The sequence below is a fragment of the Cryptotermes secundus genome, unplaced genomic scaffold, assembly GCF_002891405.2.
Source record: "Cryptotermes secundus unplaced genomic scaffold, Csec_1.0 scaffold55, whole genome shotgun sequence".
In the NCBI taxonomy this organism is placed as follows: Eukaryota; Metazoa; Arthropoda; class Insecta; order Blattodea; family Kalotermitidae; genus Cryptotermes; species Cryptotermes secundus.
In genome coordinates this window covers 1070295-1097069 of record NW_019740654.1, presented here as the reverse complement: position 1 = coordinate 1097069, position 26775 = coordinate 1070295, and the positions used below count along the sequence as shown (strand labels likewise).

The window sequence follows — 26775 nt, the reverse complement described above, 5'->3', positions numbered from 1 at the left end:
CCGCTCTTTACCCCCAAAAATATTCCAAGAATACTCCTGGTACTCATTTCTGTTAGAGGCTGAGTGGACCCCAGTGCCATAGTGTGGCTGGAAGGACTAGGTAAATTGAAAAAAAAATCCAATGACCTCATCGGGATTCGATCCCGCGACATTTCGGCTTGTAGCATAGTGCCTCAACCAACGATGAACTTCATAATTCTAAACGAGGCCTTCATATTTCACTGGTTAGTGGACAGAGTCCTGTAAACGGTATCATCCGCTTATCAATCCAAATATATTATCTTTATAATTGTACTGCCTTTCGTTTAAATAGTTTAGCTTATGGTAACCCTACGTAAAAAAAAAGTCGTTGTTTTGGACTTGAGGTTCTCACGACCGTCACTATGAAGAGTACTTAATATCTTCGATGGTCTAAAGTTGTGTAGTACAGTGTAAGTTCACAGACATTTCGAAGGAACGCAGTGCCTCCATATTCAGGTTCGAAAAGTTACCCCACCAAATGGCGTGCAAAAAGTAGGCGACGAACCTATATTCAACACAGACATGCCGGCAGCACTTAAAACGCAGTCCTACGTAGCTGTTGGACGTGACGTCACTGATCCATCAGCTGTCGGGGACACCAGAAACTTTTCCGTCAAATTTAGTGGGGAGAGGTTCAAATCCAGCGCGTCAGGTCCGAAAACAGTCGCGAGGACGATGTTTCCGTGTTTCCAAGGTTGGCAGCGTGGTTGGTGCAGTGTGTTCAGTTACGTCATCAGTCCGTAATAATTTCTGTAGTAGCTACTTCGCTGGTGTAGATTTGTCCGTGTTTTTTCCACTCAGTTGTAAACTTCTGAACAAAGAATCATGATGCCAGGAAGGCAGTCTTGTTTGTCAGGTGAGACCGGAAACGTAATTTCTTTTACCGCAGTTGAAATAAATACATGATAGAAACCTGTAAGTCATTAACTTACGAAGTATATACAAGGAATAACTGTAACCCTTATTCCGGCATAGCGAAGTCAGTATAGTGACTGGGTTCCGATTCACGGTGGGGGCAAGAGACTATTCTCCTCATGACTGTATCCAGACCAGTTTTCGGGCCCATCGAACTTCAGATTCATTGGGTACCAGGGCTCCTCCCCCTCTTATGATAGCATTATCATACTTTGGATAATTATTTATTAATGCATCTGTAACCTTCCATAGAACTAGCAGCCAGGGGGTTTTATTTAATCATTACTGGTTAATGGATTTAAAATAATTATAACTGTTGTGTGATAAATGATGGATCCAGCTATTTCTTATTTCAAACTTTTTTTTTTTAAATATGTGCTCAGAGCTGATACAATTCCTGTAATTTATTTTAGCCATAAGAGTTTTATTCATTTTATATATTTAAGATTTAAATTATTACAGATAATCCCTTGGGTTTATCATGGCATGACAGCGCTTGGATACCATTGCTGAACCCAAGCAACATCATGGAATATTTCTCTGAACGCAGTAATCCATTCTTTGATCGAACTTGCAACAATGAGATTGTTAAGATGCAACGGCTGAATCCAGAACAACTAAAGTAAGCTTCTTTCTACTTGTTACAGAAATTATTCATCATGCTTTTACATTAGTAAACTTCTGTGAAACATGTAGCCATGTTATAAGATACTATATATGATACATAAACGAGAAGTTCTGGGAAGGACTAGTCACCTTTCCTTTGATACAACATGGACCATATAGAATGCCTACAACAATTCTTTATTGGTGCAAGAATGTGTACCAAGCCATTTTCTTGCAACATTAGGGGTTACAGAGACCCACAGGCTATTCTTTAATGTCTAATAATTCTTTGTTTCATGTATTCAGTGCTAAGGAGCATGTTTACTGTGCTGTTGCCTGTCAGTGATAGGGGGGAGACACAGACTGATGGAAGGGATTTATGAAGTGCACCATTGATATGAGCTCAAGTGCCATGATACACATACCAAGCTTCATAAAGACTGGTTCACACATTCAAAAACTGATGGGGGTGGGGATACAGAGAGAGAGAGAGAAAGAGAGAGACAACAAGATGATCGAGTAAGCTTACGTTAATTTTTCCAAAATAGGGGAAGTAGCCTAAAACAAATCACACCATGATTCTGAGATATAGCATTTAGTGTGCTAGTTTCTATGGTTGTTGGCCCTGCACCCAACCTCCAAGCTGGAGGATCACCCATTATTAGCTGTCCACTACTCCTTTTTCAGTGTATTCACAACAGCCTTGTTAACAAGGGAATCTCTTTTTTTTTTTAATTCCCTTAGTGGGGGGTGGAGTCCAACTGGGTCCACTTGGCACAGTGGCCACTGATTGGCCTACTGTAGCTTGCTCCGGGTGATTGTGATGATGGAGAATTTGGTGGAATGAAGATTGGCAGGGGAAACCAAAGTACTCAGAGAAAACCCACCACTTTGTCCACCACAAATCCCACTTGACCAGACACGAGATCGAACCCAGGCTGCCACAGTGGGAAGCCAGCGACTAACCGCTTGAGCTATGGCATGGCATACGGGAATTATTTCTATTAAAAGTAACATTTTCATGACCATTAGTACATGTTGATAGCTGAGGGCGTTAGCACATAGGACAGCAGCACTCCTTGATCTGTGCTGTACACGACTCTTATCTGTTAAAGCAATATGACGGGGTTGGAATACATCCTGCTCCACGTGCAAGAGCCTATTCTTTATGTCATCCGAAAACAACACCGTCATTCGCCTACACATGCCACACCATTGGCTGACTATTATATTATAGCTGGAATTGTGTACCAGGCTCCGGATCTTATCTCTGTCATCAACTCCAGAATTGTAAGTTGAAGAAAAGTGTAGCAGCTGTCTATCTTTTTCATCTAATCCCTGAAACTGCACTGAATCAGTAGCTGTACAGTAGAGCAACATGTATCTTTATATTTGGCTTCATAAATATCACTTATTTGAACACAATTCTAGGTGCATGCACGCACATGAAGAAGTACCGTATTGCAGTGCAATATTCGTATGACATTTTAGTAAATGCAGTCATGTAAATAATATTTTTAATTAATTTTGTATCAGCTCTTTCTATGCCCCACACAAGATATCTTGTTTGGAAACAAAGTCTGTCTTATCCGGATTTATTTCTGTATGAGAAATTAAGTGAAAGAAACAAGTCTCACCCCTTACAAGCCAAATAAAAGCCAGAATTGAAACAAGGATCTCATGACAAGTGTTAAGATTATGGTCTTCTGTAATGTGATACCAAATTTTTGGAGGAACCTGCTGCCTGCATCTTCAGGTTAGGAAAGTAGTCTTCTACCACGAAGATGGAAGCAGCATATTCTTCTGAAACGTTGGTACCCGTCTACCCGACTACATGGCATCATATCCCTAGTTGTTATGGATAATCATCAGCATATACCAAGTCTTGTTTAATTATGTATTTGACCACAGATATCAACAGTTCATCATCTGCAGTCTGCATTTGAAGAAGCGAATTCATATTCACGATATCACCCTTCAAAAGGATACTCATGGGATTTAAAGGAGCGGAAGGTTCCAGAACGCTTAGCAGCAAAGAAAGAGACACAGCGTGAAGAACCAAGTTCTCTCTTCCAACGCCACCGTGTTGACATGCTTCTGGCTGAACTGACTCGGAAGTTTCCCATTCCTGTTGCCGCACCACCTCAGAAACAGCCTGCTCCAGGTGTGCAGAAGTATACACATTCCTCCCTTAAACATTTACGAGTAACATGTAACACTGAATATCCTTCCCAAGTTCTGTTCATCTCTGTCCCATTCATTCTACCAGCTTGTTAGTAATTTGTGAGAATATTTTAATATATTATTACTACATACATATCTGTATATCACATGCCAGACTTCAGTCATTCATTAATTTATACATCAGTTAATTCAGTTCATGTGTAGTTACATGCTAACAGCCCAAGACCAATGATTATAAAGTAACCACAAGTAACAAAAAGAAAATAAAACGGAACACACAAAATCAAAATACAAAAATAAGACAGTTTACATAATTTAAATAATGATGACTATAATAATTATTATTCCATTAACACAAATCAGAGTTATCATTAAGAAGAGAGAAAAGGGAAGTATATACATTTACAGTGAATACAGTTAGCATTTTAATGACCAGAAGAACAATGGCTAATATAAAATATGACAGCAGGAAACATTTCAGTTTTTTATTAATACATAATAAAAATAATTCTATGCAATTCTTTATTTATGTGCTTACACAAGCCCAAAGGCAAATTGAAAATAAATATATTTTTTATAGCTACCATGTTGTCTCTTATTCACAAGCTATGACTGTTCCACAGCTGAATTTTTACAAATGAAAATTTCAGATGAATCAGACTTTCCATTTATTCCCAGTTTTTATGTTCATATAGCATATTTTTTTGGTTAATTCAGCAACTGGTTTGGAGTCTCCCTCTTGGCCTCCTTCCTTTCACTTGTAGTTACGAATTTCTCTAGATCATGTGTGCGCTCACTCTCATCCGTCTTCCTGTCTTGCAGTTCCAATTATGTCTTGTCTTTGAATTATGAAAGACTTTGATATTTGCACATTCCTGCATGTATACTAATTTTAAATTTATAAAAACCCCAAGAAAGTCACTGTTTATACATTAAGTTTGGATCTAAAAATTATGGCATAACATTACATATATAAATGTCATTCTTGGTTGCAGAAGAACTGAAGACGGAGGCTCGAGAAGTGAAGACAGAAAAACCTGACACTCCACGTAACATGAAACCACCACCCGAAAAGAAACCAAGACTGTCCTAATAGTAACAGCAGGGTGAGGGGGGTGATCATTCTGGATTACATGTTCTTTTATAAACGGTGTATAAAATGTCTTTCATTAAATAAATTTTCACAAGGTAAAATTGGTGGACTAGCTTTACTTCCTGTCCTGGATTTGAGGTTCAGAACTGTCTTCTCAGATGTAATACTGTGTAGTTCAGTAGATATTCACCAGTGTCTTAGAGGCGTGTACTGCCTCCAAAGAGTAAGCCAAGCAAGAAACCAGAAAGCAGAGCAGGCAGTACATTCCTCCAAAATGTCAGTGAACTTTACCAACTTCATGGGATTACAACCCAGCTGTCCTTTCATTTCCATAGCAATGCTCATTTGCCATGATGATATTTACATTGTTAAAAAAAGCATCTTATTCAGATTTCTTAACGATCTACCAAGTACTTCAAACATCATTAATGTTGCTCCCAATTCAGAAGTTTGCCTTGGATACGAAAAAAATGCCTAATTTCAACTATGGTAGCAGGAAATGCAACTTTCTCAGTGTGGAGGAGAAACAAACAGGAAAAGTTGGAAGAAGTCATGTGACAAACTACAACTTGGAAGCAGTGTATCGCTCTAGGTCTAAACACTATACTGAATTGGTCTTGACAGTGTGAAACGGTAAGCGTTTATGGTGACATTGAAGAATTCCACAGTGCCAAGAACTAGGATGACCTGAATGTTTTTTCAGTTACTATTTTTATAAGGTTTATTTATACTAAATACTCTGAAGGAAGAGAAAAGGGTTGGTTCTACAGAAATAACAATCATTCCTAGAATTCTCGAGTACCAGTGTAGCCAGAAGATGTGCATTGCAGCCCCACGTTACAGACTTTCAAGTCATGGAATTTTGTAAAGATAAAAAAAGGTAAAGCTATCCCTGTAACAGGCCGTGAAGGTCCATAGAGTTGTGAGGCATCAAGGCTCCCACACTTTCTAGACAATTGGCCCACAGATGGTGGTGAGGAGGTTAGCCTCACATGCCGGCCTCCCTTTACTCCCCAGGAAGATTCCTCATACTCGTAGTATATGTTAGAGGCTGAGTCGACCCCAGGACCATAGCGCAGCTGCAAGGATTAGGTCAATTGAAAATACAATGACCTCATAGGGAACCAAACCCACAACCCTCCACCTTGTAGCATAGTGCCTCAATCAACTATGCTACCACATGCCCCTATGGAACTTTTTTCTTGTGGAAATTATAAAACATTACCATAAAATTCACAATGCAGACCATGAACCCACCCTTACATAATTTTGGGAGAAATGCTACAGATTTTTAAAATGGAAAACAATAAAATGAGCTAATATTCTATTTTTAAGAAAGGATTATTTGTTAAAAATTTCAGATCTCATATGCACGTGTCAGTGATGTAGAAGGGTATGAAACTAGTCAGCTCACCTAAACACATTCATCATTGCTGCAGGACAGTAGCATGATCCCTATTCCCATCTTAATTTAGATTATGCAGTATTAAAGAGGTCAATAAGTAATATACCTGAAAGAGCACAGAAAGGAACTGTGAAAGTGTGTCTTATTACAGCTGTTTACTGAAAAGAAACTAGTGAAGGAGCCCGTCTCTACTCATAACATGGGAGTAAATGGAAAAATAAGGTTTACATTATGGAATTTCACAACACAGATACATTTACAAGAACTTATCCCTCCTGTAATATGGAGAAATGCCATAATTTTTAATGCTATACTAAACATTTTGAAATGCCTTACTGGTAAACACAAAAAGCATCACAACTTGATACAAATATTTTCATGCGACAAACATGAACTAACCCCTTCCAAACAATTTAATACTAAGGTCCAGAACTACTATTATGGGAAGTTCAAAGTATGAATATGTACCTTCAATGTCCCTTTGCTTTGGTAGGCACACTCTCCATACAGAAATCAGACATTGCTCCTATTTGTCACTGCTGAAGTCAAAGTCGTCACTATCTTCATGTGATATAGTTGCATCCAGCTGGAGTGATTCTGTATCTGACTCCAGCATCTTTGTCAACCCCGGAAGTTTCCTGGAACCTGACCTGGGTACAGACGGCTGTATTATCTTTATTGTATCTGGTTCCTTTGGGTAATTTTCAGGTTCGGATGAAGTTTGTGGAATTTTTGACTCTGCTTCTGGATTGCCATACACAGTTCCCTCATGTCCAGTGCCTTCAGATATTTTGATATCTTTCCTATTAGCCAATTTCTCCATATTTTTACCACTCTCAGTACTCGAAGTGCTTTCATGTTCATTCTCAAGTGCAGATGCTGCTTGTTTTGTCATCTTCACTCCTGATGGCACAGACTGCTGTCCCTCCTTTCCACATTCTTCACTGTAAAGTTCAGGGTCTGAATTAGAGAAGTACAGGGAATATAAGTTAACTAACATTTTCAATACCAAATTTTTCAGACAGAAATTAAGCTCTCAGTTCACTGAGCGGTAGCATAGTTGGTTGAAGCACTATGCTACAAGCTGGAAGGTCACAGGTTAAATTGCTGATGAGATCATTGGATTTTTCAGTTGACTTAATCCTACCAGCCGCACTATGGCCCTGAGGTCGACTCAGCCTCTAATGGAAATGAGTACAAGGTACAAGGAATCTTCCTGGGAGTAAAGGGTAGCCAGCGCATAAGGCTGACAACCTCACCACCAGCTGTGAGCCGACTGTCTAGAAAGTGTGAGAGCCCTGATGTCTCACAACCTTATGGGCCTCCATGGTCTGTTACAGGAAAAGTTTTACCTTTTACCTCATTCTTTTCTAAGAAAAATGACAAATAAGTGAAGAACCACAGCCACAATAACAATCATAACCCATTCCCAGCTTAAACACTTTATATTAGCCCTATGTAGATTGTCATTCCCATCCTTAACACTCAAATCATCTGTTTTTTGTTTTTTTTTTCCCCCTCTCTCTGTCTCCAATTGGATGGCTGCTGACGAGTTAACTAACTACCTGATGCTTCAATAGGCCATACAATATATGGGGGTTATGTTCCCTTCACAAACTGCCTGAGCTGTTTGTTATAAATGAGATACGAGGTTCTCATTGCAATGATTATGAAGATTACTGTCCCTGGCATATGACACTCTATAGTCTGGTAGAAGTTTACTGCCATTCTCGATGAACATCTGCATTCATCTTCATTATTTCCCTCAGATTTGCAGTCAGAATGTTCCTCCAAATGTCAATAAGCTTCTACCAGACTACATGGAATCACTCTCAGAAGACAGCAATGAAATAATAAATAAATAACTATTCTGCATGAAACAATATGATAAAATCTGAGGCTAGGTCAGACAGAAATTAAAAAAAAATATATATATAAATATCATTCCTATATCCTCAGAAACATTGTATTGGTAAATAATCTGTAACAGTGTAACATACCCAACTTGTGATCCTACCAATGCAGCCAGCTGGAGTTCAAGTTCATCCATGTCACTCTGTTCAGGATCTGTTTCACCTAACAGCTGATGATATTGCTTCACATCTGAAACATGATGCACATGCACAGAAGTCTTTATGTAAAATGTCTAATATTTTTGTCAAATTTTAACTGAAATTAGAATGTATTAATAAAGTTTATTAAAACTCCCCAATAGCAAATCTCATTAAATTGTGTTCAGCAATTACAGTGTTGTTTCATGCAGACACAGAAACTGAATTAATTTAATAGGCACTCTGCATGGTTGCAAATGCACCTAAAAAGGATTGAAAACCAACAATACATAAGTAGAAACATGGTGTAAAAATGTGTTCATAAAAAATTATACTAAGGCCACAGAAGGAAGTCCCACGGATGGTGGGATTGATTGCACTAGAGGCCTCTAATGTTTTAGCATAGTGTTGTATTACCCTCCAGCCCTCTCTAGCCTATATCAACCATTCCAAACGCTTGAACCTAGTGAAAGTTATCACATGGTTACCACTATCACCATTCCTCTACATACAGTGACTATGCTGGAAGAGAATATAGTTAAGCACAATGACAGGGGAATCATAACAATGATGGTCTATCCCCAGGATTTGTTCCCATGGCATGAGTGTAATACTGAACCTTCTTCATGTCTAAACTTATAAAACTAGCAGCAGTTTCCAAATATATTTCTCAATAAACTACAGCAATAAAGTAGAAATATTTTACTTACCTCCTAAAGATGATGCCTCTGTGAGATCACTTGAAATATCGGACTGTTTTGGCAATGTGTTGCCATCATATGCCTTGTCTTCTACCATTTTACTCGGTGTTTTTTCTTCTTTAGCGCCTAAAGTTCCACCCTCTGTATTTTCCTCTCCTACATCTCCTTGTATTGCGCCACACACTTGCATTTGTTCCTGGTATTTCCCGTCCTTGAATGAACGTCTGTCAGGAGAGTCACCTGCACTTTCTTCCTGAACTTCATATTGTTGTCCTTGAACCAATTCTTCAGATAGCTGTTCATGTTGTTTCTCAGCATCTTCTTTGTTACTCACCCCTTCATTTGCTTCTTCACACTGTAAGCCTTGTCTGCCTTCCCTAACCCGTTGCCCCTCTGACAGTAGCTGACTACTCTCTTCCCCTTGTTGCTGATGATCTTCATAATGTTGTTCATACTGATCTGTATACTGTTCCACATACTGCTCATCATATTGTCCGTCCTGCTGACTATACTGTTGCCCCTCCTGATCCTCATACTCTTGACTGTATTGTTCCCCATACTGTCCTTCCACTTGCCCTGCATACTGTTGGTAATACTGCTCCCCTTCTTGATTCACATATCGTTCATCATATTTCTGACCATATTCATTCTGCTGATACATTTCACCTTCTCCATACTGATAATACTGATCATCCACTTGTTGTTCTGTATACTGTTGGTAATACTGATCGTTTTCTTCCCACTGTTTTTGCTCTGTAAACTCAATGTCCCCTGGCTGTTCTGCTTCATACTGTTGAGTGGGATGGCCCTCGTCAGCTCTGTATAGGCTCTCATTTACAGGAGTTTCACTAGCATTTCCTGCAGAATCTGGCACATTTCTTTCATTGTCTTCAAGTCTTCTCTCTATATTCAGCGTTTTATCTTGGTTATCATTTAAAACAGAGTGTCGCTGCTCCATCTGAGACAGTCCACTTTGTCCTTCAGTCTCAGAAAGTGCTTCACCAGGGTATAAACTTTTATCTGGAATAACTGGATCACCTGCTTCTCTTTGTGTGGAATTCTTCTGGTGTAATTGTTGCTGCTCATCAAACTCACCTTTTCTATCCAATGCAGATGTAAAACTTTGTGCATCACCTGATCCACCTTCAACAGTTTCCTGATTCCTTTGCTCTAGATGAGGTTTTGATTCTTGATGCAAGTCCTGGACCTCCTTATTCGACAGGATACCCTCATTATTTACATTTTCACTATGCTGAGCATTCTTATTTGTTAGTTTGTCTTTGTTATTTTAAGCATTTATATTCACTTGCTCTGTCTGACTAATGTCTTTGTCTTCATCATCCTTCTGACCTACCAGTGTTCTGCTAGCTTCTTCTTGGAGAACTCCATCGTCTGACAATGAGACATTCAGCAAGTCACCACTTGTGTTCTGCTCCAATTCAAAATCCACAGAATCACCTAAATTTTTATTATCCTTCAAGCTATTGGGATTTATTTCACTAAGACGCCCCTTCATATCCCTCAGATTATCCTCTCCTCTGCTTAACTGTAACATTTCTGCAGCTCTTCCTAAATAATCATCAAGCTGATCTATTTTATTAGATTTGACTTCATCAGTTGCACTATTCTGACCATAAATGAAAGTCTCATGTGTGTATATAGGTGGTGCTTTTTGGGATGCTGAATGCTCTCCAACTGTAACAATTCTGGGTAGTTTTTCTGTATCTATGACATTAACCACATGACACGCTGGACTGGGTCCATCTATAAGTTTAGTTGTTGGTGCTGTATCAACTGATGTCCTATGGGCTGACACAGGTTGGTAGCTGGTCGGAATTACTCCAACAGTAGAGTAGTCCTGATGGTGTGGTGGAGCTGTACTTCTATTGTAATCTTCTGGAAACAGGAACAATGAACTCCCCTGTTCTCTGTAAGGATTATTCCTATCAAGTTGTAAGTTCAACTTCTTAAGCAGTGGATCAGATTTTCTTGTGGTAGGCTGGTCACCTGTGAATTTATTATTTACATACCTCCAATCTGGATACATTTTCAACAAGTATGCTTCATAATGTCTCTGAAAAAAAAAAGCTTACATATTAGCTTGGAACAGAGAGTACATGTACTTTATTCTGCTAAAATTATTTTTAAAAACATTTAAATAACAGTGTAAGATTTGAAGGTTTCGCAGCAAATAAATGTGATAAAATCTTCAGCAATCAGATGTGTGTCTAACACTGAGTTAAGAACCAATGTTTCTGAGACTTCCATTTCCAACATCGAGGTCAATGACACAGTTACATAGCCGAGAAACTGGCGTTCAATTCCTAGCAGGGGCAAGATTTTCTTTTGTCCATAGCATCCACACTAGCTGGGAGCCATACACAGCCTCCTGTTCAATGGGTCCTGGGGGCTCTTTCCCTAGCAGCAGAGTGGCTGGAGTGTGAAGCTGACCACTACCTTCATTCAGTGCCAAGGTTAAGAACATATGGATCTATACCTCCACTTGCCCACACATCTTTATAGCATGGTGCGTAATTAATTCAACCAAAGGATGACTTCACCTTTATCTTAAGCAATGTCACTATAAACATGCACTGTGTTACAGTTTTTCTCGGCATAATTAAAAACAAATTTCACATATATGAGAATTTTTTCACTCAGTTCAGTGGCCATAGTTAACATATACACCTCACAGAATACAAATATGAGATAAAGGTTATTCTTAATCAAAATAGTGAGATAGAAACAATTTGAAATTACAAACTCTGAAAAGATAACTGATTGGAAGGAGTCATTCATAGCTTATTTCAAGATGCTTTCCTAGCATTCATCTGAAGAGGAAATCCAGGAGTCAGTGTAACCAATACCATGGCCAAGATTCAAACCAGGTACCATATGAATACATGTCGGTGCAAGCTAGTGAAGGTTCATATTCTATGAACACATTTCTTAACCCTTGCTCTGACACAGTGCTCTTTCCATTTTCAATACTTCATCAGTAATAACATAAATTTAAAAGAAGTTTCAGTTTTTGCACCTAGAACTCACAGATTACTTACTCTAAGAATCTTTAATCTTTCACTTTTAGCTGTCAGTATGGCGGTTCGGCTCTCTATTCTGTCAAGAGCCTGTAATATCCTGTCATTTCTTTCCCGTCTTTGTTTCTCTTCTTCAAGAAATGCTTCGTATCTTTCTCTCAAGTTATTCAGCCTTGCTTCTTCCCTGTAACAGAAGTCATACTCACAAAGGCACACTATACTCAAGATGACATAAAGGCATCCCAGCAGAGAACTGAACACAGGTCTGTTGTTATGTCAGTAAACAATATTACAACATATTACAGCAAAGACCAGAGGAATGAACAAGAAGTACTGTGAAGAACTAATGGCCTACTTCCCTTTGATATGACACAGACCACATAAGAAACAATGCCTCAAACTATTCTTCATTGTTGTGGAGAAGTGTAGGGGATACAAAGACTCACAGACCCTTCCTTGTTATGACATAGACCACAAAGAAAAGGACATGTCCAACAATTCATCTTTTATTTCGTGTATTCATTGCCAGAGGCATGCGTTTACCGAACCACTGCCAATCAACAAAATTGGGGATACACATACAGACACACACTCTGACAGAAGGGATTTATGAAGTATGCCACTGAGACGGGTTCAGGTGCCATGATATACATCCAAGTTTTATAAAAATCGGTCTTACAGGAATATCGTTGGCAAGACAGCCCTTTTTGAGCCATAGACTTCCTTAGATGATTCTGCCAGATTGCATCTGGTTTTCATTTCTTCGGTTTTTGTGACAAAATTTTTTTACAGAGCAAAGTCATCAGCTTTGTATCCAACCCCCAAACTGCAGGACCAAATCCCTGTGTTTACGTACCCCAGTGACAGGGTGGCCCAGTTATACACCCGGGCACTGGGTTCCCTTTCCGTCACCTTCTACAACTTGCAGGGCTACAGAGGAGGTATTCTATTCTGCCTCCATATGGGGACTTGCAGGAATATACACATATTAAAACATGCTGTAAAGCAGTAAGTGATGAGATAGTGGCACAGTACTCACAGTTTTCTGTGTCTTGAAATCCATACAGGACAGACAAGGGATTTTCTAGTTCATTTCTGTGACCACCACTAGATTATTTGTTGTCCTAAGACAGACAACAGGCTGAAAACTCTGATGTTGAACCCCCCCTATCATATTTCATTCTCTGTCAAAACCAACACACCTTAAGGGTTATCATTTTTTAAGCGTGATTTAATTCAGCTTTTTCTTCAAGTATACACATCTTGACTCTTTGCTCCATAAACACATTAGAACACAGCAGATCTAAATATAATATTGTTACATGTGACATAGTAAAATATAATATGGTAAGAACTATTTAAAAGGCATTTACAGTATTAATTGGTCCTGGAAATCATTAATATAAATTAAAGGTTTTTTCTCCAATATTTGAAAATGGTGTTCACAAAAGCTAATATAAAAGACAGTTAATAATAAATTCAGTACTGACGCAGGTAAACAACTACACTACATTATGCTATTTCCTTACAATACATAAGTCTCCGATCTCCAGTCTAGGAATGATCCTACAAATGTCATTCATAAGCAAAATTGAAGTTATCAAATGTGCTGCCTGAAGATGGCCCTGTGTGGCCAAAACATGTAACATAAACACAAAATGTATATATATTTTAATGACATTTTAAACATTTTAACAAACATTTTATTGAATTAAATGTGGATTAGTGTCATCTAAATCTATATTAATATTGCTGCATTATAGATTGGAGGAGACTACAAGTGATGCTTTAATGAAACAGGATGCTGAAATATGAAATTACCAACTATCAAGGCTGATCTGTTCATCCACTGCAATAAGACAAGTTAATATACTTTTTAACAAGAACAACGCAATGCTCTCCACTTTGTATGTTTGTTTCTGTTTTCTTTGACTAACAAGGAGTATACCTACAACACGCACCACGATCGATCTAGACCCAGTTCTTAGGCATACAAAGCCATGACTATGCTCTGTCACTTTATAATGTTAATCGGGACACATTTGTGAGAAGACTGAATAAATGTTTGTGATCTACAAAAGAATATACTTCTCTACAGCAACTTGGCAATGCTACTTACTCATCACGACAAGAGCTCATTAAAAGTGAAAATTTCTCTTCTAGTTGTAATCGTTCTTCTTCACTGGAAGAGAATGAGCATAGCCGAATATTATTATAATTCCAACTTTACATGTCTGTTTAAAATGGAAAATATGAACACCAACAATAAACAATAGTCTGCTAATTTAACCTACTTTACAATATATAAGCTTACCTTCTTCTCAGTCTTTCCTGCAATTCCGACATTTTACGATAAAATCCAATACTTTCGTCTACTTTCGACATTGTTTCTGCTCGCTCATAGTTTCAAAATTAATTCATTTGGAAACTTTCTTTCAAACTACTACAACCTTCGAATCACCACCAAAATATTCCACACACATGATAGCACTCTGCACTAACCAATAAATGTTTGTATCGGAATGTCTACCAATCACAGTAAAGCATAGAACACGTTCACAAAGTTCATAAACAAACGAAGAATTCTTTGCACCCTAACAACAGAGCGCGACAAATAAACTTTCCTGCCCTGTTCTTAAACCTCAACTGACTCCAATGCAGTGATATATATATGAATGACAACCAATTCAGCGATGTAAGTTAACAATAAATTTCTCTTATTTTGGGGGGTGAACTCCGCAAACAGGGTTTAATTCTAATTAAGGCGTGCAAACGATTGTAACACTCGCTATTCATCGTTTGCGTGTCTGGCGGTTGTCAAATTATCGCCCACCGTGGTGAGAGAACTTAAATACGAAGATGAATAGTTCGGATACGAACTCCTGCGTGAGACGGTAGTTGAGTTTACTACTTCTGCTTTCAGGTGTAGCAGAATACAAATAAAAATAAAACTCAAATCATTCTAACGGGATCTTCATTTCATTAACATAAGAGCACTTCAATGTTAATCCGTTGTCAGTTCACAAAATGGATTGACGCTTCTGCACGGAAGGAAAATATTAATTGAAGTGCGAGTATCTGCCAGAGTCCTTGAAACATAGATCGATAAGCTTCTAAAAAGAAAACAAATGGAGAGAGAACTAGGGTTGCACGCAAGCACGCAGGGCCTGGCAGCTGGTAGTACGGTACCACCTTAGATATTACAGGGCATATTTATTATTTGTGCTACCGCCGTAACAGTGACCTATATTCATATCACTATGTTTTGTCCCGTTCCCGTCTTACGTGTTGACATGAGGAAACCCTAACAGACCCAAATAAAACTGACTGATGGAATCCAACTAGGAAAGTGACCAGTACGATCTTCTAGGTAATAACGCCGTGTAGTTCGCAGAAAGCTCGACATTTCAGATGAATGTCACCTACATCTTCAGAACCCAAAAGTAAACGGAGCAAAAAACACTAAAAGTAGCCGGAAAACACAGCCAAGTACATGTATCGCGTCATCGGAGACAGATGGAGCTTCGCTTTTCGACTGCTTCTATTGGTTTCTTGCTTGGCTTACTCTTCGACCATGAAGGAAGGAGCATGTTCTTCTGGACCAGTTTTCTCCGAACTACAAGGTGTTACAGCCCAGAATACCATATTCTTCATAGGCACCGCTGTGCGAACCTCAAATCCAACGAAATGAGAAGTATTATTAAAAAAATGCAAGTCAAAGTTTGCTTCGTGCCAGAAGTCACAACAGACTATAAACTCATTGCGGTGATGTTACTTCTCCGTATCTTGAGCAGTGCTTTTGTCAGCCATCATGAATACCCGCAAGGGTGTCAAATATCAAAAGTTGTACATGTGCTGGTGTGTGTATACTGAGGCTAAACGGTGAATGAAAGTATCAGCAAACATGTTTTTTTTTTGAAACGAGGCGCTGGTTTTGCTAACAACGAAAGACATATAAATGTACGTCTAAATGGCAAATTCAGACTTCATTCTCATAATGGAATCACCTCAACAGATGTTTACAGCGCAGGACACATCTTCATTTCAGTCCTGTACACCGAACTATGTGAATTCCAAATTTTCTGAAGATTCGTGGTATGCTATGAGCTTTGTAAACCTATACAGCCATCGACAGAGGGGTATATTTAAAACTTCTGTTTAAAAATAACAAATAAATTCAACTCTGCAACAGACAATGTCAGAGAGGAAGGCCCGGACTTAAATCCGACGTCACCTAACAAATGATATAACCAAAGCCAAAGTCACAGATGCCTTATCCAGATGTATAATTACAATGCAGTAGAGTCTGTACGTGAATGTATGAAAAGCTAATGAGAAGGACGAAGCGAATTATGGGTCCGTCAGGACTGGCCACGGCAATGATATACTTACCAACGCAAATGATTCATAATGTAGAAATGTCGACTGTCCCCGATGGCGGAGAATTTGAAGCAATATGAAGTAAGGTTCAACAATGTTGTCAGCTTCAGCTCTGTCCACGTGATATACTATGTAAGGGCAAAGATGTCTAAATGCCCCTCACCCCAGACCCCGGTTCGTGGCCTGCTTGTAGGGAATATACCTAGAAAATATCCATTAAACCTGGTATTATTTGAAGGACAGCCATTTTAAACCTTGGCTATATTATTATTATTATTATTACTATTATTATTTCTTCTTTATTTTACTCTCTAGCACAATACACTCAAAATTATCATTTAAATTAAAAATTTAGGATAAAAGTTTCCATCAACAGTAACAGAATATTTTGGTCATGTGGCTAAAATATTCATCCAATGTATAAATGTAATCATGTTTACTACACTGCAATTGTGATAATCAGTGCCATGCTTTTTCACCAGCAATATTTCTAGTTAGCTCTTATTACACATAATCACCTTACTGTCTACCACCGACGCTATTAACCCCGACTTATGCTGTGAGCCTTCATTTCGATTAATTGCAGAGGAGTGGATACAGAAGTCAGTAAGATTCCAAATGTAATCAACTGCATAAAACTGTTTAAATACAATTTACAAAAGCTGATAAAAACTTCAAACGAGAGAAAGCAAACATATTTCAGGTGAACACCATAAAATTTAATTACATCGCATGGCTTGACCTATTACAATTTGTAGTAGATTGCATGATTAGGAAACTCAAACCCACGCCGTGTTCGTATAATGCTGGTAGCATGTTAATTCCATGCCATGCAGAACTGCAGTTCACAATGGTCCTATCTATTAATAAAAGACAGTGCCTAATTTCACCACTCCCAAGACCTGATATGTAAGACAGTTTTAATTAAACCCCACTGAAAGATCTCTATCATCTACACTGACTAACTGATTCTTATGTAGGATATGAGGATCTCACAGAAGAGTTATATCTTCCAGGACATAACACTGTGTAGTTGGTTAAAGTAAAGAGATACTTTGGAGGAACATGTCACCTCCATCTTTGGGATTGAATAAGCAAAGCAAGATATCAGTGTCAAGCACATAGAAACAGAGCCACGCTGAGGAAACTAAGGAAAAACATGACAAAAAATCATTCAGACATGACTTCACACTGAAATTCGAATCAAGCACCTTTGAAATACACATCAAAATCGTTGATTTTGCTATGAACATACAGCATCAAATGAATGATGAATTAGTAAAGCAGTCAAGAGCACAGGTGAACCAAGTAACCGCTTGAACACAGCACAATTTTACAGGTGACTCAATTTACCCTCCTTTAAATTAAAATTAATTGATGGTGACTTTTTATTCACATTGTAACCATTTAATTACCAGTAATCTACACGTTTTATGCAACAATGTCAATGAAACTGCTTTCAGAATTAAAACACCATTGACACATTCAGTCGCAATATCTGAACATTTTGTGTTACTGTGACTAGAGAAAGTTGATCTGCTTTTAATTGACAGGGATACAGGATCTCCCATCTCCTGGGGCAGCATTTAGGCTTCCATTGGTCCTGAAACTATCATCCTGCAATGCAAGAAAGAGATGTAGTGAGAACCCTACAGGCCACAAGAAGAGAAAACTTTGTCCATGCTGGGAACTGAGTCCTGATTTTTCTGTCATCCAGCTTATGGCTTAGGCTTCATAATGACTAACCTATCTTGGTTCTCACATGCTATGGTACTTATTTAAAAAGTGAACATTCATTTATCATGCAGAGGAAATATTTCTGTTCAAAGACAGGGAAATGGTATAAGATAAACTGTTTAGTAATACTACCATGCTGAATTTGAAATTTTATTCTGCAACTGATATAACAAGGCAAAGCCACTATTTAAGTATATTTTAAATGATCACAGTGTAACAACCACAACAAACTGTAAGATGAGACAAACTGCAACAAAATGTATGTTGAAAGGCTGGAACATCTTACTAGGAAGACCAATTCAGATTTAAGTTAGCATTTTCTGCAAGAAATAAAAAGTTGTGCATATACAATTAACAGCACAATGGCCCAACTTTAACACAGTTTAATTATGTAGCAGCAAACCCTAAGGCACATGCCTAATACCGGTACTTGTTTCTAATGTTCTATAAACAATGAAGTTGATAACTCCTCAAAGTGCACTCTAATTTCTTATAACAATGAATGAGTTGAATTCACTCTTATACTTGGTGTCATGGTTTGTATGACCACAGAGCTACAATCCTCATTTACAATATTTTGAAGTACTGACATTTTTTTCTGTATCAGAATCCCAGAATCAATATTATACTTGTACCAAAAGGCACATATTATTTCTGTGACAATTGTGAAAATTATAAAAATGAAGTAACATATTCATCTTCAAAATTAGATATGAAAGAACTTTGTTATCTTAACCCTGAAAATAACAGCACCTAAATTAGCAATGCTCATAAAAAAATATGCACACATTCTACAAACTCTGAAATACAGTTCTTATAACAGATATGAAACACAGACCTAACCCTTCGACCTCCACCTTGTTCAAGTGTTGACATACCCTCCAGACTTCTCTCTGTATTACATCTTAAACTTACAGGACATTCTTTGAGCAGGAAGGAATCTTTCAATATCAGCGTGAAGCAAATAAAACTAGAAACAAAGTATAGTCAGGATTTGTTCTGAAAGTGTTAAATTACTTTGACCATTTCCTGTCCGTCTTCTCTAGAGAATCACAGACTACTTACATCCAGTGAAACTTCCAAATAGCAAAATTCTGGGACATGAATATGTAGCCTGTTTTATGGCAGTTCATTAAATTTTAAAGAAGTTGTGGCCTATTTAGTTATATGGTACAAGCATTCTGCTGAGAATCTGGACTTTTCTTTTTGTTGCACAGTTGTTTCAGTTAAAATAAACTTTACAACATAAGAGTTGCATAATTTCCCACCAGCAATACAAAATATACACAATACATATAATATAACAGGGCTTTCTATCCCAAAGTACATTTTCTTGTTTTAAATTCTATGAATAATTTAAACATAATTATATTCTAATCAGTGACATGGGATAGAGCACTTATCTGAGAATTCATCCCCTAGTCACATATTCAAATACTGAACAGTGATAGAGAGAATATCTTTCATCTTCTGGCACTGTAGTTGTTTACTTTGTTGAGTCTAGCCTACCTCAGCCATATTACATATTTTATCTTATGAAAATACATGCTTTCCAAAATGGTGCTCTGTCTTTATGCTGCGCTTTTTTGTAATAACAAGACTGACCATGTATCTTGTTACTTAACAGTGACTAGTACTTTAGAACATAGTTCGCACATGGGCACCTTCAAAAGTTGCATAAGGTGAAATACAGAAATAGGAATATAATCCAGCTATAGTGAACCCCTGATACATGCATTTCTCAAAGACATATTGTCATTGTCATATACACATGGCAATGTTATTCTTTGGAGGGCATCAGAAATACAGCAGAGAAACATTAGACACTAAAAAGAGTGCCTATAAGTGGTGAATGCTGTGTCATAAAACCATCCACCCTCACAGGGCATTATATAATGAAGCACTTAACCTATTCACTTATACATATAATCAAGGATAACTTCAGAAGGATCATAACAAAATCAAGGGTGTATAATGGAGCAAATAGTGCTTTGAACAAGTCAATACCAGTACCAAGAATAACTTGTCCTCAAATTGTCTCAGGTATTTTGACTGACAATGTTTTCATTTTTATTTTGTATGAAGACAGTGGTTCCATCTCTGGCCCTATGATATAACAAAGGAGCAGTACAATACAATGAGATGGGTAGGAATTATTCCAAGTGTTTAGACTAAGATACATCTATTTAGTTTTGACACATTAAACATAAGCCTTCAGAGCACATCTTTACAGAATAATAACTGCTAACTATGTAACTAAATAATTTTGAATTAGTGCCTAGCCTACCGTGCAAAAATCTCCATAGTATGGAACTAAGTATTAACAGCAGAACTTCCAGTCAACATTACATACAGTCTGACATTGATTATTCACAGGGCAGAGAGAAACCTCTATAAAGCGTTTCTGTAATGCCTAGAATCAATAAATATTGCACTTTCTCGTGAAACTCATGTAACCACTAATCCTAGAGGCCCTGTTCTACTAATGCAAAGCACATCTTACATTCCACATACTGAAATTACAATTTATAAGTACTGTCTTCTATCATTGTCACATGGCATCAATTTGTCCCTTGGAGACATCATCATGTATAAAAACAATCCAATTTAAGAATGAAGAGTATCATCTTCTGGGGTGTGATGCTGCGTAGTTTGACAGAAGTTCATTGACATTTCAAAAAAAAATCCTGTCTCCATCTTTGGGATCATTCCTCCAAAATAATGAAATTTCCACCAGACTTCATGGTGCCACATCTTCATACTCACCGTCACAAGAACCTCCAACCTCACACAAATTTAAGAATGTTTAATGTAAAAAGTCTGAGGTACATTAAGTTTAACGTCAAGTGATTATGGGTGATGCAGTAGGTCATAAAGACTGTGAAAGTGTCAAAATGTATCAATTATAGTTCAGTAAATTGATCAACCCCTAAAATACTAACAGAAAACATATGGAAATACTAAAACAAGACAAATGTTTTGGAAGAATTAAAAACTGAATTAGTTTTAAGCTAGCATGTTAGACTATAAAACCAATGGATAGACCATAATGATGAAGAGGCAAATCTGCCAGACCTTGTGGAACAAGTATTCAAAGAATTATATGAGGCCATTTTGACTATTGGACAATGGAGTCCACAATGAGTCTCAACAAGTAGTATTATTTGATTAGTATTATTAGTATTATTTGATGATGATAACTATCTGAAATATAAAATAGTTTGGGTATTTTATTTTTTCAAACACCATTACTTATTACTAACATGACATTACACAAAAGCACGAATTTACCTAGAAAAAGTTACAATTTTCGAACAAAAAGCAATTAGAACAATCTATTTTAATATCAAGCAGCAAAAAGTTTAAAATGTTTTGAAGGAGAATCTAAAATAATAGTTTAAAGAGGAAGACTCATTAAAATTTACTATTAAAATATGTAAACAAGGTGGAAGATCAAATTAAAACTATATCTGTGGTGAGTGTCTTGCCTGTACGGATTGCTTGAGATAATAATAAATCAAATCAAAAGGCAACAGTCACTACAAGGACATAACACCAATATTTATTTCCATTTTTATAGAGAACCATAAAGTTATATAGGGCATGAGGAAATACACTGAGGTTTCACTGCAAAAGAAGAAATGAACAGCAGTTTCAGCACATCCAAACATATGCTGATATAACACTGGAGCAAACATTAACACAAGGGATCAACCCCAAGAGGCACTTCATTACCAACAAAATAAACTGGTGCAGGATTTGAGGTTCTTATGGTAGCGGCAATGAAGAGTATGGTATTCTGGGTTGTAACACCATGCAGTTTGGAGGGAATATGATGTTCAGGACGAACATATAACCCCAATCTTCTGAGCTGAAAAGCAAGCCGAACAAGAAACCAGCAGAAGCAGGCCACCAGTTGGCCAGTCAGCTTAACGCACTGCCTATTTAGCCTATTCTCTGATCCTGTTAATGAAGGGGATGTGTTCGTCCTAAAGGTCAGGATCTCTCTGACCTACACAGAATTACAACCCAGAAAATGGTACTCTTGAAAATAAACCGAGTTTGTAACGGCATGAACAATGACTAGCATGTAATTCAGATCAAATTAAGAGCATAAAGTGCTTACACAAATGTTTTTACAGTACATCATCAGTTTCTGAGTCATTGTTCATTAACTGGGCACACTGCTTAATTGATAAAACAGATCTGAAATATTCTGATAAAACTGGCTGCTATAAAACAAATACCTGCCATACTTCCTCAGAGTATTTCTTCCTGAATATCCTACATTCACTCAAGCACAGGAATCGACTCCAAGAACTCCAGATGCAAGTGCCATGCATGAGAAGATAACACATGGCAGAACTTCAAAGTGTGGGATATTATGGCAATGCAAGAAACATGAAATCTCATGCTGTGGGCAGGATTCAAACCCAACTGTCTAGTACTCATTTGGCATAAGGCTGTATGTGACTTAGACCATACAACCACCAAGTTCACATTAGTGATAGAAAAGGTAAAGCTGTCCCTTAATTAAGCACTCTGTTATGAAGGCATATGGGGGCGTATTTTCTTGACCTTGGCACTAGTTGGAGGTGAGTGTCAGTTTCAAGCCCCTGTCACTTTACCCCTGGGGAAAGAGCCCCTGGTGCCCATTGGATAGGAGGCTAAGTGAGCCCCAGAGCGAGTCTGGAAAATGTGGAGAAGAGGAAATTCGTGACCCTACCGGGGCTTGAACTCCAACCCCTCCGTTGTCCAGCCCATAGCCAGTCGCTATACCGACTACGCTATCCCGGCTCCTCTCCCATTAGTCATATCAAGAAGAAAATTAAAAAACCATTGTTAAATCTTGAAGTGTTCTTTGTTACATTTTTTAAAATATTTGAAATGAGATCCAATTGCATACAAATATTCCTGAAAGCAGTCTTTTGTAATATATGCATTACTTGAACTATGAAACTCTTTTTTTAATTACTGAATGGGATACCTCTTAACTGTCTTTAATGAAAACAACCCTGGGAACACTCACTCTGACAGGATAGATACCAAAAACTGGGCATTAACACAAAATTACAAACTATAATTTAAATCTAACACTTATATTCTGGCAAGTTATTGGGCTCACTGAAAATTTAACACTCTGATGTCAGTGGAGTATTAATGGTATACAGAATTTTCAGTAACTACTGCTTGAGAGTCCCTGTGGACTAGAGAAATGTTGGGGATGAAAATATGTAAATCACTGTTTGTCAGGCTTTACTGATAAAAAGTAGCAGTATTACACATCAGCAGATATGCATATGAAGTCAGCCACAATAATACTGTCACTTTTACTGCATACTGTCAATATTAAGTGAACATGTTACGATACACAGCACTACAGCAGAAATTCATTAATACCTGAATAGCACTATGACCAATAAAGGAACTGTGAACCCTTTCAGACCCAAGGAGTGAGAAAGAAGCCTTCTTTTCTTCTTCATTATCACCCATTTCTTTCTCAATCTACATGTTATTCTTTTTTATTATTATTTCCAATGCCTCTTCCTTTACTTTTCACATTCCCTCTTCTTCCTCTTCAACATGCTGACCTGCATAACTGTGTGTTCAGTGTCTGAAACAGATAATGTACAGGCACTTGTCCTGTCAGAGTTTCAGCAGCCATAGACGTTCCTTCTAGCTGCAAACAACTGAACAGATGCATACAATTAATAATAAACTAATTTACCTGAGCTAAATCCAAGCAGATAATTCTGTAGCATAGATGAATGAGTCTGCTTTTTTTTTTCCTTTTTTTTGTGTGTGTGTGTGTGTGTGTGTGTGTAAACTGAATTATGTGCATTTATTGTGTGGATTTATTTCATTTTGAAAAGCAATGTGAACGTCATTATGGGCACAGAATAAATAACACTACAATAACTCTTCCCAAATGGTCACAAATTGTCATAATTTGCAAGTTTTCCACAGTCACATACATTTCTTATAAGACCACATAACATCACAAAACATTATCAGTACAAATGGGAACAGTTAATACTGTTCTTGCCTAATGCCAACAGCGTGGCATAGTGGACACACCATTATGCATTAAATACTTAATATTATCTTGTTTGAAACTATTACCTCAATGTCTGTGATTAAATCAAAAGAGCTACAGAGGAAGCTGATGCCATGGAAATAACAGCAACTGTAATGGGAAAAATAACAACTGCTGAGAAAGGTCACAGCCTGTTCACAAGGTGTACAGTTGCACAGCGCTCCCTCTTCATACCTGATCACAACACGAAACTTTTTTCCCAAGTTTCTCCTATTGAAATAATGTACTTCAATTCAATGTTAAGAGTATGACAACTGCTCTATAATCATGAACTGGTAAGCAAATTCTGTATTTCTTATATTTTTCTCCTGGCATCGTTTTCATTATACATGTTTTATTGAATGCAAAATCTCCAAGTTTCATGCATTACAGAACATAAATTTATGTTCATTAAAGTATATTTAACAAGCCAATTAATATTCCAAAGAAAAACCTGGGAAAATAAAATACCATATTTTATCACATAATTCATGACTTTTTGTTAAATTAATTCTCATTCTTAATTCTTACAAAATAAAGACTGTAATAAAATATGAAGATAGTTTCAACATAAAGGTACAGCATCAGATTTCAAATTCACAGATGGGTGGATAAGTAGAACAAGCAGCAAACAATATTTGAAACAGACTGGCAAGAATCATTACTAATCATCACGTGATTTGCAACATAACTATACAGCCAAACAAATGCTGCAGTAATTTGTGGATCACATTAAATAAATGTGACATAAAGACCGAATGAATAAATACAAGACATAAGATTCTTAAGGCACTGCAGTTTCATACTGTGGTCTTTTGCATTATGACAAGGCGTAGTCTGGTAAGTGGGTATTAATCTTTTTAGTAGGAATGTACCAAACTAGAAGACCACAATATCACTGCAGAGTATGAGTATATGAAGAGTTAAATATAAAATATAAGATGATGTTTGTTAAAACTGAACATTGTATAGAACCTATCAGATTTTTAGAGAAAATATTTCACTTTTCTGGTTATTTTCCAATGATTACTTTTATACATCCTTGCATAAATCATACATACCCAAGATTTGGGTATGTAAATTTGGAAAAAATTCAGTATGTGAATTATATGATAAAATATGGAAAATCAATAAGTACAGTAAATATTTTAACATATTTTCAGTTAGAATACATATAGTCTGGGTGAAATATGTGATGTTATCCTTCTGTCACTATACAGACGCATTCTACTCCAGTAACTGGCTCCGTCTATCACAAGTAACATAGCTCACCATTATACTTGGGCAATATAATATATGACATGCATTTCAAGTGACTTTAGCACCATGTTCCATTTCAATAAAATGTTTCGTTACAGCAGACATGCCTTAATTAACAGCTCTATAAGAATGTTGTAATATATTATTCTTGTGAGCAAAATTCTGGTATAAGAAAGGCCATGAACCACTCTCACCTAGCTGATGGAATGAGTCAAGATGTGGGCTTCACAATAATAATTTGATTACTTGCCGTTTTATAACAAGATTTCATATGAAGTTGGGCCAATGCATCCAGTTCTTAACAATTTACACAACTGTATGTCCATATCTCTACAAAATGCAACATACTTTTGAGCATTAAAGCAAACTAAAATGGCTTACCACAACCACTTTCAATGACAATGATACTTACTCTATACAGATGTCTTTGTCTTTGCTTATAAGATGTTTTACATCTTCCTTCTGGTGTCTAGCTAGTGCCATATTTGCTACTTTCAAACACTCCTTTACGGAAGAACGCAGAGAACTCGAGTAGGGCCAGCTTCGTGGGGTTTTCTCGACATGAATAGAGGGGACAGCTCTCCATGTTAGAACACACATCTAGCAGGCACCTTATATAATCTTCTAACTGTTTTCTTCGTTGCCGAGTAAGTGATTCTGAATTTTTTGCAAAGAAACGCCTAGGAGGGAATGCAAGAGCCTCCACCTATAATAAGAACAGCAACAAGTTTAACAAACTGCATGGTATAAGTCATCAGGTGAGTGTTCAGACTGTGGTCTCCTGAGTTTGAACATTATGCAGTACTATATGTGAATAGTATTGTTTCAGGGGAATATTCTGCCTCCATTTTCAGGGCTGAAGTGAGTGTGGTGAGATCTTATCAGATTACATAGGAAGGCTGTAAATAACTGTCATAGGAGGAACATGTAACTGTGAGACCAGTCCAGGCCAATAAAAATGGTGAACAGGAAATGCCTTGGTCCTTTTTCTTGAATTTCCTGCTTACTGTTCCTATTGGCCTGGACCAGGCCCATAAATCCACGCCCCTCTTATAAGTTTGCAGGTCACTTATAAAGGCCATTTTTAGCCTACTTTCCTTATTTAAAAGAATAAAAGCAAGCTTATGAGATCATCTTACTGTCTGTGTCCCCTTTCGTTGCAGGGTAACAGCTCAATAAACACATTCCCAGGTTACCACTATGCAACTGCTGGATAAACATGTTCCCATGGCAGCTAGTACACATATTACAATAGAAGAACTGCTGGATGCAGTGTTTTCTATGCAGTTTATGTCTTATAAAATAAAC

General features: G+C 37.4%; 3 protein-coding genes across 11 annotated transcripts in view; 1 reads left to right on the top strand and 2 right to left on the bottom strand.

Annotated features, from left to right (window-relative positions):
* The first annotated feature begins 740 nt into the window (after positions 1 to 740).
* On the top strand, positions 741 to 4920 carry LOC111872339 (mediator of RNA polymerase II transcription subunit 6). Its single transcript, XM_023866104.2, has 5 exons — positions 741 to 877; positions 1399 to 1558; positions 2658 to 2832; positions 3454 to 3706; positions 4722 to 4920. The coding sequence occupies exons 1-5, from the start codon at positions 847 to 849 to the stop codon at positions 4817 to 4819; spliced, it is 717 nt and encodes a 238-aa protein (XP_023721872.1). The 5' UTR covers positions 741 to 846; the 3' UTR covers positions 4820 to 4920.
* Positions 4921 to 5942: 1022 nt separating this feature from the next.
* LOC111872340 lies at positions 5943 to 14644 on the bottom strand. Its single transcript, XM_023866105.2, is given in 6 exon segments — positions 5943 to 7168; positions 8225 to 8327; positions 8986 to 11050; positions 12036 to 12198; positions 14134 to 14196; positions 14329 to 14644. Coding segments are annotated over 6 exon segments (2883 nt in total). The 5' UTR covers positions 14400 to 14644; the 3' UTR covers positions 5943 to 6750.
* Positions 14645 to 17437: 2793 nt separating this feature from the next.
* The window catches only part of LOC111872316 (kinesin-like protein Klp98A), a 53572-nt gene continuing 44234 nt past the window's right edge, over positions 17438 to 26775 (bottom strand). For 3 of the 9 annotated variants that reach the window (XM_023866054.2, XM_023866055.2, XM_023866056.2), the window contains one exon: positions 22893 to 26173. In XM_023866054.2, the coding sequence (XP_023721822.1) occupies positions 25937 to 26173 (237 nt within the window). In that variant the 3' untranslated portion in view covers positions 22893 to 25936. Of the gene's footprint in view, positions 18012 to 22892; positions 26174 to 26775 lie in introns of those variants that run through there. The other 6 variants (XR_002844208.2, XR_004513895.1, XR_002844207.2 and 3 more) reach the window with 6 other exon arrangements.

Excerpts from the sequence above, each read along its gene's own strand:
- LOC111872339 (XM_023866104.2), top strand. The coding sequence starts at position 847 with ATGATGCCAGGAAGGCAGTCTTGTTTGTCAG. Across the intron at positions 1,559-2,657 it reads CTGAATCCAGAACAACTAAA|CAATATGACGGGGTTGGAAT; the intron begins GTAAGCTTCTTT and ends TATCTGTTAAAG. Across the intron at positions 3,707-4,721 it reads TCAGAAACAGCCTGCTCCAG|AAGAACTGAAGACGGAGGCT; the intron begins GTGTGCAGAAGT and ends TCTTGGTTGCAG.